Source organism: Oryctolagus cuniculus, chromosome 13 (assembly GCF_964237555.1).
Source record: "Oryctolagus cuniculus chromosome 13, mOryCun1.1, whole genome shotgun sequence".
NCBI lineage: Eukaryota > Metazoa > Chordata > Mammalia > Lagomorpha > Leporidae > Oryctolagus > Oryctolagus cuniculus.
The window spans coordinates 79,211,269-79,230,359 of NC_091444.1; the positions used below are offsets into that span (position 1 = coordinate 79,211,269).

Consider the following 19,091-nt stretch of genomic DNA (forward strand, 5'->3'; position numbering starts at 1 on the left):
AAGTAAACACAATGAAATTCAAGAGAACATAGAGAAATGATCAGTATTCTAACAGAGATTGGATAGAGTAGGAAGTAATTAAAGTCAAGCAGAAAACCTTCAACTGAAAAATATACTCAGTGAAATTAAAAAAAACATGATAGAAGGCATCAGTAGTAGAATAGATAACACAGAAGAAATAATCAGCGCACTCAAAGATAGGCTATTTGAAAATACAAAGTTAGAGAAGAAAGAAGAGAAATGAAGAAATTGTTGGGAAAATATGAGATAGCATGGAAAGAGCAAATATTTGAGTAAGTGGGATTTAAGAGGGACTTGAGAATGACAAAGGAATAGAAAAAATATTCCAGGAGATAACCACAGAAAACTTCCCAAACCTACAGAAAACTATAACTAGCCCAGTACAGGAAGGTCAAAGGTCACCCAAGACAACACAACCAAGTCTACTCCAAGGTATATTACAATCAAACTCTACAAGGTAAAGAGAGGATTCTGGAAGCTGTGTGAGAAAAGAAGCAAGTAACACAAAATGGGGGACCCGAGTCACCTGACTGCAGACTTCAGAAGTCTTACAGCCCAGAAATTTGTTCCCTTTATATAAATAAGATAAAATAAAGAGAAAAAAAGAAACCTTATTGTCCAAGAGGGAGTGGGTTGAGACTTTCACAGTACCAAAAGAAAAACAATTGCCAGCCAAGAATACAAGTATCAAGCAACGCTCTTCTTCAGAGGAGAAGATGAAGACATTCTGAGCCAAAGAAAAAGTAAAAGAATTTATCATCACAGACCTGATTTACAAGAAATGCTAAAGGGAATTATTCAAACTGAAAGAGACTAATAAGTAAGAAGAAAGCGTCAGAAGGTAGAAAACTCACTGGTAAGGGTAACTCTAACAACAAATTCAGAATGCTCTAATATTGTAAACATAGTGATGTTAATCATTTACATTACTATCATGAAGATTCTAAAAATTGTAACTACACTAAAATATTTAGAGACAGGCAAAATGGGAAAAGTTCATATGTAACAGCAAAATTCCAAATGCAGGGAAAAATGGAACACAAATGTAGAGTGCCTTATTAGGATTATTCACCTCAATTTTTGATTGTCTCATTTCCCATTTTTAAGATCAATGTCAAGTTGTTATCATTTCAAGATATCTTGTTATAAGCAAAAGGAATATTTTGCAAAAATCAAGGTATAACCACAAAACAAAACCTACACATAGGGATACCAAAAACAATAACCAGGGACTCAAAGTATACCACTAGAGAGAATCCCTTAACCACAAATGAAGATTGGGACAAAGAAATAAAGGAATTATAATAAAAATACAAATTAAGTATCAAAATGGGCATATTAACATCTTACCTATCAATAATTATCTTACATTTCAATGGAGTAAATTATTTAATTAAAAGACATAGAGTGACCAAATGGATTTTTTGAAAACAGGACCCAACTATACACTGACTACAAGAAACTGACTTTACCTGTAAGAACACAGAGAGATTGAAAATGAAAGGATGGAACAAGCTATTCCATGCAACTGAGATACAAAAGAAAGCAGGAGTAGCCACAGTTCTATCAGACAAAATGTGTTTTAAATCAAAAGCAGTAAAAAGAGACCAGAAAGGTCATTATATAAAGGGTTCAATCCAGCAAGAAGGAATAATACTTGCAAATATATATACATCTAGTATTTGGAGCACCCAAATACATAAAACAAATATTAATGGACCTGAAGAGAGAGATAGACTCTAAGACAATAACAATAGAATACTTTAATACCCTTGTAGAAATGGACAGATCATATCCACAGAAAATCAACAAAGAAACAACAGAGCTGATTTGTGCTCTAGATCCATTGTACCTGAAATCTATAGAACTTTCCATTCTTCTCCACAGTAAATAGGACATTTTCCAGAATAGATCATATAGTATTTCACAAACAAGTTTCAAAAATTTTAAAAAGTAAAAATAATATTGAGTATCTTTTCTAACCACATGTAGTAAACCTAGAAATCAACAATGAGAAAAATGTTATAAACTACAAAAAGAAGTGGAAGTCAAACAACTTACTCCTAAGCAATCAATAGATCAAGGAGGAAGTCTAAAAATTTCTTGAAATGAATTCAGAAACACAGCATACCCAAATCAATGGGATACAGCAAAAACAGTACTAAGAGAGAAGTTCATAGCAATCAATGCCTGCATTAAAAAAAAAAAACAACATGATTTCAAATAAACAACATATGGGTACACTTCAAAGAACGAGAAAAACAAGAATAAATCAAATCAAAAATTGGTAGAAAGAAATAACAAAACCCGGAGCACAAATAAATAACATAGATGAAAAAACACAAAATGATAATAAAATGAAGTTGCTTCTTTCAATAGATAAACAAAATTGATAAACTCTTATCTAGACTCACAAAGGTAAAAAGATAGACATTTCAAACATATAGAATATGACATGGTAATGGAGATATTAGCATTGATACCACAGAAATACAGAAAAAAATGGACAAATTATTGGATATATATACATTATACAAATTGAATCATGAGTAAATAGAATACATAAACAGATCAATAATTAGTAGTAAGACTGAATCAGCAATAAAATACTTCACATCAAACCAAAAAATGGCTTCACTGCTACATTCTACAAAACACTTGAAAAAAGAATTAACACCAATCCTTCTTAAATTATTTCAAAAACAAATAAAAAAGAGGAGGGAATTCAAAATTCATTCTATGATGCCAGCTATAACTTGATACCAAAACCAGCAAAAATACAAAAAAAAAAGCTGCAGGTCAATATCCTTGATGAACATAGATGCAAAAATCTTTACAAAATACTAGCACATAAAAACCAACAGCACATAAAAAGATCACTCACCATGATCGAGTTTCAGCTCAGAGATGTAAGAAGGGTTCAACATACACAAGTCAATAAATGTAATAACACCATATCAAAAGAATGAAGGACAAAAGTCATATGATCACCTCAACAAATGCAGAAAAGGCATTTGATAAAATTACTTCATGATTAAAAACTCTGACCAAATTAAGTATACAAAGAACATACCTCAATATAATAAAGACCACAATTAATATCATATTGAATAGGGAAATAATCAGACTTTCCAAGAACTGAAACAGCACAAGGATGATCACTTTTATTCAACATAGTACTAGAGATCCTACCTAGAGCAATTAAGCAAGAGAAAGAAATAAAGGGCATCCAAATTAGAAACAAGGAAGTCAAATTGTCACGGCTTGCAGGTGATAATTTTATATGTAGAAAACCCCAAAGATTTCACCCAAAAAATGTTCAAAGTAATAATTCAGTAAAATTGCCAGATGTGAAGTAGATGTAAAAAAAGTCATTAGAATTGTCAAACACCAGCAGAGAATCATCTAAATAAGAAATCAAGAGAATAATCACATTTCCAATAGTTACCTCCCCCCAAAAATGCATAAAATACCTGGAATAAATTTAACCAGATAAGTGAAAACTATCTAGAAACAAAACTATAAATCATTGATGAAAGAAATTGAAGAGGTCACAAAGAAATGGAAAGACATTCTGTTTTCATGGATTGAAAAATCACTATCACTAAAATGTGCAAACTACCTAAAGCAATTCACATATTCACTGTAATCCCTACCAAAATACCAATGATACTTTTCCCAAAACTAGAAGACACTACTAAAATTTGTGTGGAACCACAAAAAAACTACAAATTGCCGAAGTGGTCATGAGCAAAAAGAACAAAGCAGGAGGAATTATACTACCAGTAATTAAAACAAAGCTACAGTAATTTAAACAGCATAGTGTTGGCATAAAATCATAGACAAACAGAATAAAATAGAGACCCTAGAAGTAAACCAATACATCTATAGTTAACTGATCTTTAACAAAGATCCTAAAAACATGCATTGAATAAAAACAGTCTTTTTAATAAATGGTGCTAAGAAAATTGATTATACACATGCAGAAGAATAACCTAGAGCACTCTCACCTTGTACAAAAATCAATTCAAAATAGATTTTCTGGATCCGACCCCAAAAGCACAAGAAATGAAAGCAAAAATTGACAAATTGAGTTTCATCAAACTAAAGAGCTTTTGCACAGCAAAGGAAACAATCCACAGAGTGAAGAGACAACCAACAGAATAGGAGAGTTTATTTATAAGGTAAATGTCTCATAAGGGTTTAGTGTCCAGAATATATAAAGAACTCAAACAATGCAAACAGAAAAAAATGCAAACAATCCAATTTTAAAATGGACAATAGACCTAAACAGATATTTATCAAAGAAAGACATACAAATGGCCAACAGATACATGAAAAATTCTCAGCATCACTAATCATCAAGTAAATCCAAATCAAAACCACAATAAGATAGCTCCTCACTGCAGTAAAATTAAATATTATCAAAGAGAGAGAGAGAGAGAGAGAGCAAAAAATGAGGCTAGGGTTATGGCTGAGAGGATTAAGCTGCTGGCTAAGATGCTGGCATCCCAATGAGCACTGGTTCAAGTCCCAGCTGCTCCAGTTCCAGTCTAGCTCTCTACTAATGTGCCTAGGAAAGCAGCAGAAGATGGCCCAGAAACTTGGGCCCCTCTCACCCATGTGGGAAATCCAAAGGAGATCTAGCCTCCTGGCTTCAGCCTTACCCATTTCAGCTGTTGCAGCCGTTTGGGGAGTAAACCAGAAGATGGAAGATCTTTCTTTTTCAGTAACACTGTCTTTCCAAATAAAAAAAATCTTTGAAAAATGGTAACAAGTGTTGGCAAGGATGTGGAGAAAAGGGAACCCTTGGACACTTGGTAGGAATGTAAATTATTGCTGCCATTGTGGAAAACAGTATGGAGGTTCTTCAGAAAAAAAAAATAGAACTACCATATGATCCAGCAGACCCTCTTCTGATTATAAATCTAAGGAAAAAATTTTTTAAAAAAGGCAGGGTAGGGCTGGAGAGAGCAGTTGTGGTGTAGTGGGTAAAAAGCCACTACCTGCAATGCTGCCATCTCCTGTGTGAACTGGTTCAAGACCTCGCTGCTCCACTTCTAATCCAGCTCCTTGCTAATATACCTAGGAAAGCAGCATCAGATGACCTAAGTGCGTGGGACCCTGCACCCACATAGGAGACCCAGAAGAAGTTCCTGGTTCCTGGATCTGCCTGGCCGACCTCTGGCCATTGTAGCCATTTGGGGAGTGAACCAGCAGTTGAAAGATTCTCTCTCTCTCTCCCCTCTCTCCCCCCCCCCCGACTCTTTCCCTCTCTCTCCCTCTCCTCTCTCTCCCTCTCCTCTCTGTGTAACTCTGCCTTTCAAATAAATAAATAAATATTTTTTTAAATCTAAAGAAAATAAAATCCATCTCTGAAAGAAACATCCGAACTCCCCTGTTTATTGTAGTACTATTCACAATAGCCAGGAAATGGAAATGATTTAAGTGCCCATCAATTGATGAATGGATAAAGAAAACATGGTACATACTTAGCCATAAAAAGGATGAAATCTTATCATTTGCAACACCATGGATGGAACTGGATAGAGGTGAGTGTGTTAAGTGAAATAAGCCAAACACAGAAAGACAAATATCACTGATCTCACCCATCTGTGGAATCTAAAACGTTTAGGTGATCTCATAGAAATTAAAATTCAGTGGTGGTTACCAGAGGCTGGGGCGGGAAGTGGAGAAGGAGGGAGGAAGAAAGGGTAATTGATGGGTGTATAAAGTTCTGGGGTTCTGTTGCATAGTAGGATGAAGATAGATAATGTTGATTTATTATGTGTTTCTATATTTAAAAACTAGAAGATAGGATTCTTGGATGTTTCCAAAATAAAGAAATGTTAAATAGTTGAAAGAATAAATAATTTACCCTGATTAGATATCACATAATATATACACGTAATGAAGCATCACATAGTGCCTCATAAATATGTACAATTTCCTGAAACATTTTTAAAGAAAAATAAACACATAAAATTGGAATTAAGAAGAAATTTAAAAAATTAAATTCCATGTCCCATGTTGAACTTGTCTCTACTAGAAAATAAGGTCCTCCTCTAATATTCATATTTCATCTATCAATCTCATTATTGAATCAGCAAAGTCTGGGAGGCCCTTCTGTCTTCTCTGTCTTGAACATTTATTTAACACGTATGGGAGTTTTAAAGATATCAAGGAAGAATAGAAGTAGAAGATAGCATCCATTTTCTAGTAACTTTTTCAGATCTTCCCTCATATAATCTATTCCTTTAATCTATTTTACACAGACATTTCCCTGATCAGTTTTCTTTTCTATTCTCAACACCAGGGCATTAGGTGAAGCCCGCACATTACAACAGTCCTATAACTTTCTCCAATTCTCACTGTCTCAATAAATATCTGGCACATAGCATGTACCAAGTAAATGTTGAAGAAATTAATGAATAAATCTCTGTGACTAATCTTAGTAACTCAATTTGTTTTTAATCATCTTTTTCCATGCTATAAAGTCGTTACTGCCCCCTACTATTTCCTTTAAAATTCAGATTAAGCATCTTATTTAAGGAGACTCCATTTTTTGCCTTCTAAGACTACAGTTTTTGAAACTGTTTGTTTTCTAAACCACTAGATTGTTATTTATAATCCTGTTTTAGCCTTCAATGATTCCTGTTTATCAACTCATTTTCCATGTTCAAGCCAAAACAATACTCACAGGTGTCTGAATGTATCATTGTTTGTGGTTTCTATTCTGTCGTCTGTGAACTATTCTGCACCCATTCAAGACTCAGATGGAATATCACTTTGTCAAAAAAGCTTCTGATATTTTCCAGAGAAGTAATTCTGAACTTCATTTCCTTCAGATCCCTATAATTAGGTCCATGACAATCTTATAACCCACTGATTCCCACTCACAACAGTCCCTGCCCCATCACCCCACTCTGTTTTTCTCCATACCACTATCAACATTAGACATGCTATTTGTTTGGTTCTTATTGGTCTGAACCCCACTTGAAAGTCAGCTCCATGAGGACTAAGACTATATACCTCTCCAGAGTCAAGAATGATGCCTAGGACAGATAAGGCTCTCTTACTTGTTGAATAAAACAAGGAAAGACAGTGGCTTCTCCTGAAATCTGAGAACTGTGTTCAGGGATCTTTGAACCAGCTCAAGACCCCCAAAGTCACCATTCCTCCAGGCTGAGTCCCAGAGGATTGGAATTTTTCTTTCAGTCTTCACCTTCTGTCTTTCTCCTCTGACTTCCTCAGCTTCTGATCCTGAGCCTTAATCCTCCCATTTGCCTAACATCTCTGGATGGGCACAAGCTAAAATATCTGCTTTAACATCCCTAATACTGAGATGTGACTTCTTATATTGATCCCTCAGCTACATTTGTCAAAGTTTGCTAGGGACATACATTTTCTAGCCTGCCCAGCTCCCAGACACAAGATCTCTGCTGATGCTCACAGTTGCAAACTCCTACTTGTCTGAAACAAAAACACAGATATTCTATTAAAGCATGTATAACTCAAGTCAGAATATAAAACAATTGCTTCTCTTAGCCTTCGTATGAATCTCATCCTTTCTTAAAGTCATCAATAATTCCTTATTTTTTACTTTTACAGTATCCAACAGAGTAATGTTGGACCCATATATAGACCTCAACAGGTTTTAATTTCACCCTCTCAAAATTATTTATCTGTTCATTCACATGGGTATGAGTCTACTTTCCCCTACAATTTTGTAACTTATTCTGGCTCTACTCTGATAAGAAAATCAACTCCAATCTAGTATGGACAGAATGTGTTTTCCAAAGATGGCCACAACAGTATATCCCATCTCACACGTGTTTCTAGAACCTCACTATTCTGTAACAAAAGGAGGGATTTTTGTCTCTTGCCTGGGGGATCTTTATAACTGCCTAGATTCATTGAGAATAGCTGAAGTGACACTCTGTGATTTCAAGGAATGAGTTATAGAAATGCCGTGAACTTCTCTCTTGTTTTCATGGGATTATAATTCTTGGAACCCAGCTGCCATACCACAAAGAAACCCAAGCAATCCATAGAGACGCCCAAGTCAAGAGGGGCCAGGCCCCCAGTTACAGCCCTGGCCCAGGCCTCAGTCAATAGCCAGCACCAACTTGGCAGCCATGAGAGTGAGCCACCTTCAAAGTAGATCTCCCAGCTTCCCCTTGAACCTTCTTAGCTGGTCCCAAGTGAAACAGAGAGGTGTTGTTCCTCTGAGCCCAATGCAAATGGCAGATTCATGAACAACATAGTGAATGTTACTGTCTTAAACCACTACGTCTGGGAATTGTTAATTACACAGGAATAAATAACCAACACACAATCTCAACTCAAATCTACATTCTTCTCTAGATTTTCTTTTAAGTCAGTAAGACTCCAGAATTCTCTAGTTTCAAGTTTTTGAACAAGAAATTACAAAGTTCAGCATTAACAATCATAAAGTTGTGATGTTTTCCCCCACAATTTGAAGATTTATTTGACTCTTTTCTTCTTTGAAATCATTTTCAAATAGTCTACAAGTAAAAACTGACAACATTTTAGTTTCTTTATCAATGGTTTCTAACAACTGGCTCTCAAATCCAGGAAAAGATTTACTGTTTTATTCTGATAAATGTGCAGATAAATTTTAATGGCTTTAACTAGTTTTATTGCATAGGGAAACCTAATCTTCCCTTTGGATATGTTTGTCTTGCTCATCACTCTAAATTGTCACTGAATGAAGCTTTACAATTGGAAAACTTCCACATGACCATGTACAGGTAGATTAGCTAGCTCTGATAATCACAAGCACTTGACTTGCTTATTTTGTCTGGGTTATGTACACTAGAATGCAAAACTGTATTACCTATAACAGTTGGTTCTAAATCCATGAAGAGTGCTCTGGGCACATGATTCCCAGCCCTTGTCTCACAAAAGAAGGTGTTAAAAGATGTACTCATATGCTCCACGTTAGCATTTTCCAGCTGATGCTGTTTACTGTCAAGAAGGATGCCATCTGGCTGGATTCCATGTTCCAGGCAATAAAGTTCCCAACAAGCGTCCCCAATCTGGATGCCAGCTTGACCAATATGAATGGAAAGGCACTCCCTCTGAAACAAGCCATTGTAAGTTAGAACTAAACAGGTGTTTTTAGACAACATGAGCAATGTCATTCAGCACCTCTTGTTACAGATGACAGAAGTCAAATTATAAATATTACAAAAGAAATTTGTTACAAGGATAATCAAAAGTGTCTCATGGAAACCAAAAACTATCATACAGGTAGCTCCAGGAACAATTGAACCAAGGACTCAAATCCCACTAAAATGTTTCTTACGGCAACAAAAATTATGTACCCAGTGTATGGTAGACTAAGAACTGGGTTAAGCTTATTTATAGACTCATAATCTATATAGCAATTTCTATAGATACTTATATAATCTATAAGTATCAGGCTGACTTATCAAGGAAAAAAGTAGCTAGTTTTTGGCAAGGAATAAAACTAAAGTCAATGTATAAAATTGTCACATGTTAAAGCTCATTATAGATAAAGACATTACCTTTTTCACATGCTTAAATTTTATATTTCCTATTATATGTACTCTGAATAAGGAAGGGTATTCTAAGGTTAAAAGTAATGGAGTGGGAGGCCAGCACCACGGCTCACTAGGCTAATCCAGGGCGCCGGATTCTGTCCTGGTTGCTCCTCTTCCAGTCCAGTTCTCTGCTGTGGCCTGGGAGGGCAGTGAAGGATGGCCCAAGTGCTTGGGCCCTACACCTGCATGAGAGACCAGGAGGAAGCACCTGGCTCCTGGCTTCAGATCAGCACAGTGCGCCGGCTGTGGCGGCCATTTAGGGGGTGAGCCAATGGAAAAAGGAAGACCTTTCTCTCTGTTTCTCTCTCTAACTGCCTGTCCAAAAAAAAAAAAAAAGGCTGGAAAAAAAAAGTAATGGAGTGGGGTCAGCTCCATGGCGCAGAAGGTTAATCCTCCACCTGCGGCGCCGGCATCCCATATGGGCATTCATTCTAGTCCGGGCTGCTCCACTTCCAGTCTAGCTCTCTACTAGGGCCTAGGAAAGCAGTAGAAGATGGCCCAAGTCCTTGGGTCCCTGCACCCACATGGGAGACCAAGAGGAAGTGTCTGACTCCTGGCTTCAGATCAGCACAGCTCTGTCCATTGCAGCCATTTGGGGAGTGGACCCAATAGAAGGAAGACTTTTCTCTCTTTCCCTCTCACTGTCTGTAACTCTAGCTCTCAAATAAAATAAATAAAATCTTTAAAAAAAAGTAATGGAGTGTTTACCAAAGAAAAATGCCTTAGGTTTAACTACCAAAAATATGAACTTCTATACCATAGCAAACAGATTGATATACAAAACATTTATTATAGAAAGGGCTCTATGAGTCAATTTTATATGCACTAATTTTAAAAAATCCTTGAGAAACCCACTAAATAGTCAAATTACATAAACAAATGAATCACAAAAAGACAATATGAAATGCAAAGATATGGGCACAATGTCATTTAAAGGACTAAAAATGTGAGAGTGAAAAATGAGAAATAATCGATTTATTCCACTTAACCTCTCATATATTGCTGGCCTTTTATTTAAAGGATGATGCTTCAATGCAATGGCATGTCATGCAAACCTTAAATGTTTACTCAAAAAAGAAATGATTTATGACTTGGGAAATGCTTATAACAAAATAAATCAACATTCTTTTTTTTTTTTTTTTTGAAAAGGCAAATAACATTTTGGTGAATTTAAACAGAGTTATCTATTCTTAGGAGAGGGAAAGAACATCCTAAAAAACTAAAGCAAAAACAATTGTTAATTTTAACATTGTTGGGTTTTGATTGCCGGTGGTCCTGGAACAAGTCTATGCAGAAGGTTTACATAGTGAGCAGCCTGTAATGCACCAGCTGAGTCCTTCAAGCTTGTTTACTCAATAACCTAAATGACAGCTCTGCACTTGTCTACAGCTGTGTTGTCTCAAAGTCAGAGTCAACCATAGAAAGACCTCAGGCTTCCCTGCCTATCACTGGCCTGTGGTCTACACAGATCACTAGTCAGAGAGAGCGAGAGAGAGAGCCCTGACCAGCCACACCCCAACAGACTTGGACTCTGTTCATGTTCAGTGGCATCAAACCCTTGTACTTTGTCTCTGTGATTCATGAGGTGTAACATAGCCCTCTTTGCTTCATGAGAAATTCAAGGTCAGTACTTTCACAGAGCTTCCATAGTTCTTCTCTGTGTGGTCTCTCATGATAGACTATGAATTTCATTTAGAAAGCACTGCACTTAAGATTGATGAATATTCAATATTTGGAACATAAAACAGTTTCATCATAAATGGACTTTTAATACCCTTAACTTCAAAACCAGTTTCATTTCTCCACCCCGCCTGTCAGACTTAAAATGTTGTAAATATTTTAGCTACTCTAATTACACTAAAACTTGGTTCCTTAAATTTAAGTTAAAATTTAGAACAAGAAGATGAATCTTCATTGTTTCTCCATGATTAAAACCTCTTAATCTGCAAAATTTATATGCAGGTTTCACACAATTTCCATCCCTAGCTGTCTACCACTCAGTATACTCCACTGGGAAACATTCATGAAATTTGTTCACAGTATTCACAGCAAAAATAATAACTAGCATGAAGAAAAATGTTGCTCTTCATGTAGTCTGTTGACCAAGTGGTTCAGACATCAAAGCAATACTGCTCTTTTTTAACTCAGCAGGAATGTCTTGGCCCAACAAGTGCTCCTCTTGATTTTCAGAAGCAGCCGAGTTTATACCATAACTGTGTCTAAGGGTATAAAAACCGCCTTCATCTTATTCTTCTCTTAGCCTCTTCTTCCTTTCCAAACTGTGTTCAACTATTCGTCTCACTATAACACAGCATGAAATTATACAATGTTCACTGAATATCAACATTGGAAAGTCATAGCAAATTAATAAATGCTGCTAAAAAAAGATTGGAATTACTAGGAAGGTATAAATTTTCAAATAAATTTTCAATTCTAAGATCATTATAGATTCATATGCAGTTCTAAGAAAAAACCCCTAGAGAGTAGGCATTTGATGCAGTGGCTAAAATGCCACTTGGGATACTTGCATACCATATCAAGATATCCGGTAAAAGTTGCAACTCCGCTTCCACTCCAGCTTCCTGCAAATGTGTATCTTGGGAATAACTAGTAAGTTTAAGCAGTTTAGTTCTTGCCACCCATGTGGGAAACCCAGACTGGAGGTCTGGGCTCCTAACTTTAGCCTGGCTCAGCCTTGGTTGTGAGAAAACATTTCTCTCCCTCTCTCTCCCTCTCTCTCCCTCTCTCTCCCTCTCTCTCCCTCTCTCTCCCTCTCTCTCCCTCTCCCTCCCTCTCCCTCCCTCTCTCTCTCTCCTTCCCTTATCCCTCCCCCCCACTTAAAATAAAATTTAAGAATGTCAAAAGATCTCATGCACTCCTTACTCATTTCCCTGCAATGGAAATATCTTTCAAGGTTACACTGAAATATCACATTGACATGTTGACAGTGATTCAGTCAAGATACAGAGCATTCCAGTACCACAACTATCCCTCATGTTGGAACACATAACTTTAAATTTCCTTAACATGTTAGGTAGTTCAATGGACTAAGAATATTACAAATGAAAAGAAGTTTGAAAGATTGCTTCCATTGAAGACTTAAAAATTATAAGATACTAAAAATTGAGTCATACAGAAGATTAAAAAAAGTTAAGTGGGTTTTAAAAGGTGGACTCAAACAGAATTATTATAATTATTGTTCATTGTTGAACCCAAAGAACTAAACTCAAGTGAAGACAAAAAGGTATCCTTGTACTTTACCCTGCTATGCATTTATATGCCTATCATATAATCCTAGCAACAGTAACCCAGGTCCGACGTCCCCAGAAACTCTAACAGCATAAGTAAAAGTAAAACAATTGATCTCTGCAGAAAAATCAGCACACCGGGTGCAAAACGAAAGTAAAAACTAAGGAAGGAGGAGATCTTGCTTCAGTGTTTCAATTAAAGGTCGCAAATAACTACAAATCAACGGAACTTTACTTAGAATAAACAAAACTACAAATGAACAGATTACAGCCTATCCAAATCTGCTTCCAAGTTTTATATATGTTTGTGTGTGTGTGTGTGTATAAATATTGACAGAAACAAATATGCCTTTAAAAAGTTCTCTCAAATAACCACTTATTAAGACTACTTTTTGGGTGAAGGGGCCAACCATGATAAGCAAAACTTACTACAGTACCAAATCAACACTGTCAACAATGTATAAGGACCATAGCCACTTACCATGCTGATCTGAGTGTGCCCCTTCTGCCCTGTGGAAATGATTAAGGAGCATTCCTAACTAGGCTTTATCACCAGCCCGGAAGTGACTCCACCTGAGTGCTGAAAAGCTTTCTTCACTTAAAGCAGTACAGTCTCTTTTCAGTTTTTCAGTTCTCTGGTCTCAAGGTAGGTGTGTTGGACCTGAACAACTTGTGATAAAGTTTTCACACAACTGAAGATGAATTAATGATAACTTATTCAAATCTCCTTCCAATTTATATCTATGCTGAAATAACCAAATATCCCTTTAAAAATCCTCTTGTGTAAGAACTTATTAAGCATTGATGGGAAAAAGGCAAGAATGTGAGTAAAATGTGTTACAACGGCAAATCAACTTTTTCTATTACATGAGTATAGTAGAAATATCTTCCCCTTAAATAAGATTTAAACAGCCCTTAAACCCATAGAGAAAAACAATGAGGTGTCTTTCCTTACTCAAAAGTTTAAGGCATCAGAAGTGTTTTTAACCTCTACCTCCCACTCCTGCACCTCAACCACCATCACTTAAAGAAGATGGGGATTTGTGGGGTTTCACTTATAGCAAATTATCAGACTGCCACATATAACAATTTTTGGTTAATTGAATTAAGATCAGACAACACAGTTCAAATGATTTCTTTCTTTATATTTTATTGAGATTCCCTTTGTATACGGTATACTGGTTAACTTGCTAAGATGTTCCAAGAATTTTTTTTTTTTTTTTTTTTTTTTGACAGGCAGAGTGGACAGTGAGAGAGAGAGAAACAGAAAGGTCTTCCTTTGCCATTGGTTCGCCCTCCAATGGCTGCCGCGGCCAGCGCGCTGCGGCCAGTGCACCGTAAATTCTTTTTAAAAATTTTAAAAAGCCAGAGTAAATTCTTTTTAAAAATTCTTGGAACATCTGGCCGGCGCCGTGGCTCACTAGGCTAATCCTCCACCTTGCGGTGCTGGCACACCAGGTTCTAGTCCTGGTCGGGGCACCGGATTCTGTCCCGGTTGCCCCTCTTCCAGGCCAGCTCTCTGCTGTGGCCTGGGAGTGCAGTGGAGGATGGCCCAAGTCCTTGGGCCCTGCACCCCATGGGAGACCAGGAGAAGCACCTGTCTCCTGGCTTCAGATTAGCATGGTGCGCCGCCCGCGGTGGCCATTGGAGGGTGAACCTACAGTAAAGAAAGACCTTTCTCTCTGTCTCTCTCTCACTGTCCTCTCCGCCTGTAAAAAAAAAAAAAAAAAAAAAAAAAAAAGAATTTACATTCTGCAGTTGTAGGATACAATGTTTTAGACAGCTTGGTCAAACTGATTTATTAGCCAGTCCAATTTTTATGCAACAATTATTTTAAAGGCTTTGTTAAAATTTTGTTATTAAGAATTTCTCTAATTTCTTTTTCTGTCAATTTTTGCTTTATATATTTTGAGACTTAACAGAAGCATAGATGATTTAAATTTTTATGTTTTCTTTGTAATTGAAACTGTGTCATTTTTGAATGGCTCTTTGTATTAAGTATTTTTGCCTTAAGGTCTTTATTATTAAATATTAATATTACTATTTTAATACAATTTGTTGAATAGTATTTTAATATCTTTTCCCATCTTTTTCTATTGTTTGATAGTTAAAAACTTTTAGTATTCTAATATTTTGGTTTTTTTTTAAGATTTATTTGTTTATTTAAAAGGCAGAGTTACAGAGAAGCAGAGGTAAAGAGAGAGAGGGGGAGAGGTCATCCATCAACTGGTTCACTCCCCAAATTGCCACAATGGCTGGAGCTGGGCTGATCTGAAACCATGAGCCAGGAGCTTCTTCCGGGTCTGCCATGCAGGTGCAGGGTCCCAAGCACTTGGGCTGTCCTTTATTGCTTTCCCAGGCTGTAACAGAGAGCCGGATCAGAAGAGGAGCAGCCGGGACTTGAACCACAGCCTATATGGGATGCCAGTATCACAGGCTGAGCAGCTTTACCCACTACACCACAGTGCCAGCCCCTCTCATATTTTGGATGTGTCCTTTGTAAGCATAATATGACACAATTTTTTTCTATTTTTGTATTTTAACTAGATAATTCAGTTAATAATATTTAATTCAATAGCTGGATTTAGATATACTATCTTATTTTCTGCTTTCTGTTTTCTGTGCTAAGTTCCCTTTTCTCTCATTTCTGGTCTTTGAATTAATGAAATGAATTTTAGCATGATAATGCTTGTATAATTCAGTAATCAACAATATATTTTTTGTTACTCAAGAATCATAAATCATGGTCCATACCACTTCTTCCTCACAACTTTGGGAAAATGAAGAAAGCACAAAGATCTTCAGCAGTTTCACCCTCAACGTTTTATGTGTTACACTTGCCTCTGGTTTTGATTTTCACTAAGCCAATCTTGTCTGTCTCTCTCTGCCAATTTTTCTTCTACTTTTCAGGGCCCTGGTCATTTCATATATTAAGGAGAAATAGTGAACCGGTTTAATCTTATAAAATTACAGTGATATTTATTTTGTTGCTACATCAAATTTTTCTTATTGTCTCCTGACATTTTCAGTTTGAAATAAGATGAGAGAAAATCAGATAATTTGAGTTATTTCATTTCTGGTCACCTGACAGATTCAGTGATTTTCATTATTTTTTTTTTAATTCTCAACCTCAAAGCTACGATTAATTTAGATTTACAAAGAAATTAAAAGAAAATTAGAAATATCTCCCTTATAATGTAATTTCAGAAGTGCATCTTTTCTTTTAGCATTTTTTTCTTGGAAATATTAACTCCTAAAGGGAAAAGCTTCCCCTAGTAGTGATAATTGGAATTTCTAGACTTAAAGGGTCTTCTAGTGTAATATTAGCTTAGTGTGTCACCTTGGCTAGGCTACAGTCCCCAGTTATTCACTCAAACACATTAATCCAGATGTTGCTGCAGAGGCAGTTTGTCAGTGTAGGATCATGAGACTTCACCAATGTTTTCCAGGTGCTGAATGACAAACCCACACAATAGTACAATCTCTTCTAGTCTGCTTCTTTGGTGCCTGGCAATTTTCTGATTCAAATTTGTTATTCTTTATTTCCTGTGCTACTACTTAGCTCGAGGCCTAGTGTAGAGCAGTAGGAATTTAATGAAAACTTGTGAGTAACTGAAAAAATCATAATTTCCCAAGAGAATGAAAATTGGAACCAGTCATCCTGCCTAAATCAACACTATTTCACTCACTGAAATCCCCATTTCAACATCCTGGAGTATCCATCACTTCGGGGACGATTCTTACTGCAGATCACCTCTGATTATATCATTAAAACCAGTTTTAGGACCTGCAGAGTTGAGGACAGACTTTGATTTCTGAGGCTGTCACCAGGAATAGTTAAGTGGGAACTATGAAATTGCTGTTTCTGTGGGTAAAAAAAAAATCAAATGCTGGTGACTCCTTGTGCTTCGATCTAAACACCTGCATCCTGTGAAGCACTGTTTGAGTAGAGACCGGATTCCCAGACATTTCTATATTCTTACACCTTAAGTGCTATGAAGCAATATTTTCTTCTTTAATTTTTGGAGAGTAATAAAGTGAGAAGGTACAGCGGTTTTGTTAACTAAAGTTTTTTAAAACTAAGACTTTTTTTCCTTGTAGAGTAATGATAATACAAATTCAGCCTTTGACTACATTTATGAAACTATTAAATACAAGAAAGCAAAAATGAAAATATTTTAGAAACCCAGTGATAATCTAGAGACATCTTAATACATTTGACTCATTCTTTTTCTTGTTTAATCACTTACAATTCATAACTCTGAATTTGCCTCTAAATCTGTTTCCACTTAAAATTTCAATATATTGTTCTATCACACACTTCACAGTTCATTTTTATTGGCTGAAAATATTCTTTCCAGGGCATGGGCTATCATTATTTATTTCCCTAATTTTTTGTTATAAACAATGTCATTAATATCTTCATGAATAAATGGTTTTATTTCTTGGGACAAATTCCCAGGAGTGTGATTAATATTGACAAATGACACAGTAGTCAGAAGCCATGAGCCAAGAATTCTATTGAGGTCTCCCACATAGGTGGCAAGGACCCAACTACAGGGCTATCTTCTGCTGCTTTCCTAGGTGCATTAGTGAGAAACTGTATCAGAAGCCTCTAACTGGCACTCCATAGCTGAAACCTGTGGAGTGAGACACGTTTTCCTAAAAACTTAATTTGAAAGATTGAGGTTTACATTTTTTAATTTTTTTATTTTTGACAGGCAGAGTTAGACAGTGAGAGAGAGAGTTATAGACAGTGAGAGAGTGACAGAGAGAAAGGTCTTCTTTCCATTGGTTCACTCCACTAATGGCTGCCACGGCTGGCAGCTGCACTGATCTGAAGCCAGGAGCTGGGTGCTTCCTCCTGGTCTCCCATGTGGGTGCAGGGCCCAAGCACTTGGGCCATCCTCCACTTCCCTTCCTGGGCCACAGCAGAGAGCTGGACTGGAAGAGGAGCAACCGAGACTAGTACCCGGCGCCCCAACCGGGACTAGAACCCAGGGTGCTGGTGCCATAGGCAGAGGATTAGCCAAGTGAGCCATGGCGCCAGCCAAAGTTTACATTTTTTTAAAGATTTTTAAATTTTTTAAAGATTTAAAAGTTTTACTCTTATGGTTGGTGTTTGGCACAGTTTTTCAAGTGCCACTTGAGATGCCTGTGTTTCCCATATCAGACTGCCTGGGTTCGAGTCCTGGCTCTGTTCCTTATTCAAAATCCCTGCAAATGCTAACCCTGGGAGACAGCAGGTAACATCTGAAGTACTTGTGTCTATGTCATCTACATGGGAGACCAGGATTGAATTTCTGGTTCCACTCTACAGCAGGGCACAATCTCAGCTGTGGTGAATATTTGGGCAATGAACCAGTAGATGGAAGATCTTTCTGTGTGCCTGTGTGCCAGCCTTTGTCTGTTTCTTTATTTTAAAATCTTTCTCTATATCTCTGTCTCTGCCTCTTGATTGATTGAAGAAATGAATGAATGAATAAAAAAATTTACCTGGCCGGCGCCGCGGCTCACTAGGCTAATCCTCCGCCTAGCGGCGCCGGCACACCGGGTTCTAGTCCCGGTTGGGGCGCCGGATTCTGTCCCGGTTGCCCCTCTTCCAGGCCAGCTCTCTGCTGTGGCCAGGGAGTGCAGTGGAGGATGGCCCAGGTGCTTGGGCCCTGCACCCCATGGGAGACCAGGAAAAGCACCTGGCTCCTGGCTCCTGCCATCGGATCAGTGCGGTGCACCGGCCGCAGCGCGCTGGCCGCGGCGGCCATTGGAGGGTGAACCAACAGCAAAGGAAGACCTTTCTTTCTGTCTCTCTCTCTCTCACTGTCCACTCTGCCTGTCCAAAAAAAAAAAATTTACCTAAAAATTCCATACATTTGGATGTTTGGAGCATGGAACACACTCTTCATGGCAGTTGAATATGTTGAACAGGGAGAAGAAATTTTCCAGCCAACTTTAAAAGAATCGCAGAGAGGGAAACACCTACAGTTATAAAATGTATTGTTAGGTAGAGTTTCAGGCTCTGAGCAAAGCCCCAGATCCCTGAGTCTCACAAAAGAGTTCTCACATGCTTACTGCATAGTTTAAGGCTTGTTTAGGCTAGGTCCTATTCCAAACACTTTAGAAATAAAACTGCATTCAGTCATCATGACAGCACAAAGATGGCTGTGTGATTATGCTCTCAGCTTTACAGGCAGGACAACTGAGTGGAGAGGTTAAAGAACATATTCCCAATCAA

At 37.2% G+C, this 19,091-nt stretch overlaps 1 protein-coding gene across 5 annotated transcripts in view; it reads right to left on the reverse strand.

The window, feature by feature from the left end:
• The window catches only part of TUBAL3 (tubulin alpha like 3), a 41,521-nt gene that overhangs the window by 7,262 nt on the left and 15,168 nt on the right, over positions 1–19,091 (reverse strand). For 2 of the 5 annotated variants that reach the window (XM_051834764.2, XM_051834765.2), the window contains exon 3: positions 8,882–9,125. In XM_051834764.2, the coding sequence (XP_051690724.2) occupies positions 8,882–8,975 (94 nt within the window). In that variant the 5' untranslated portion in view covers positions 8,976–9,125. Of the gene's footprint in view, positions 1–8,881; positions 9,126–13,340; positions 14,428–19,091 lie in introns of those variants that run through there. The other 3 variants (XM_051834763.2, XM_051834767.2, XM_051834768.2) reach the window with 3 other exon arrangements.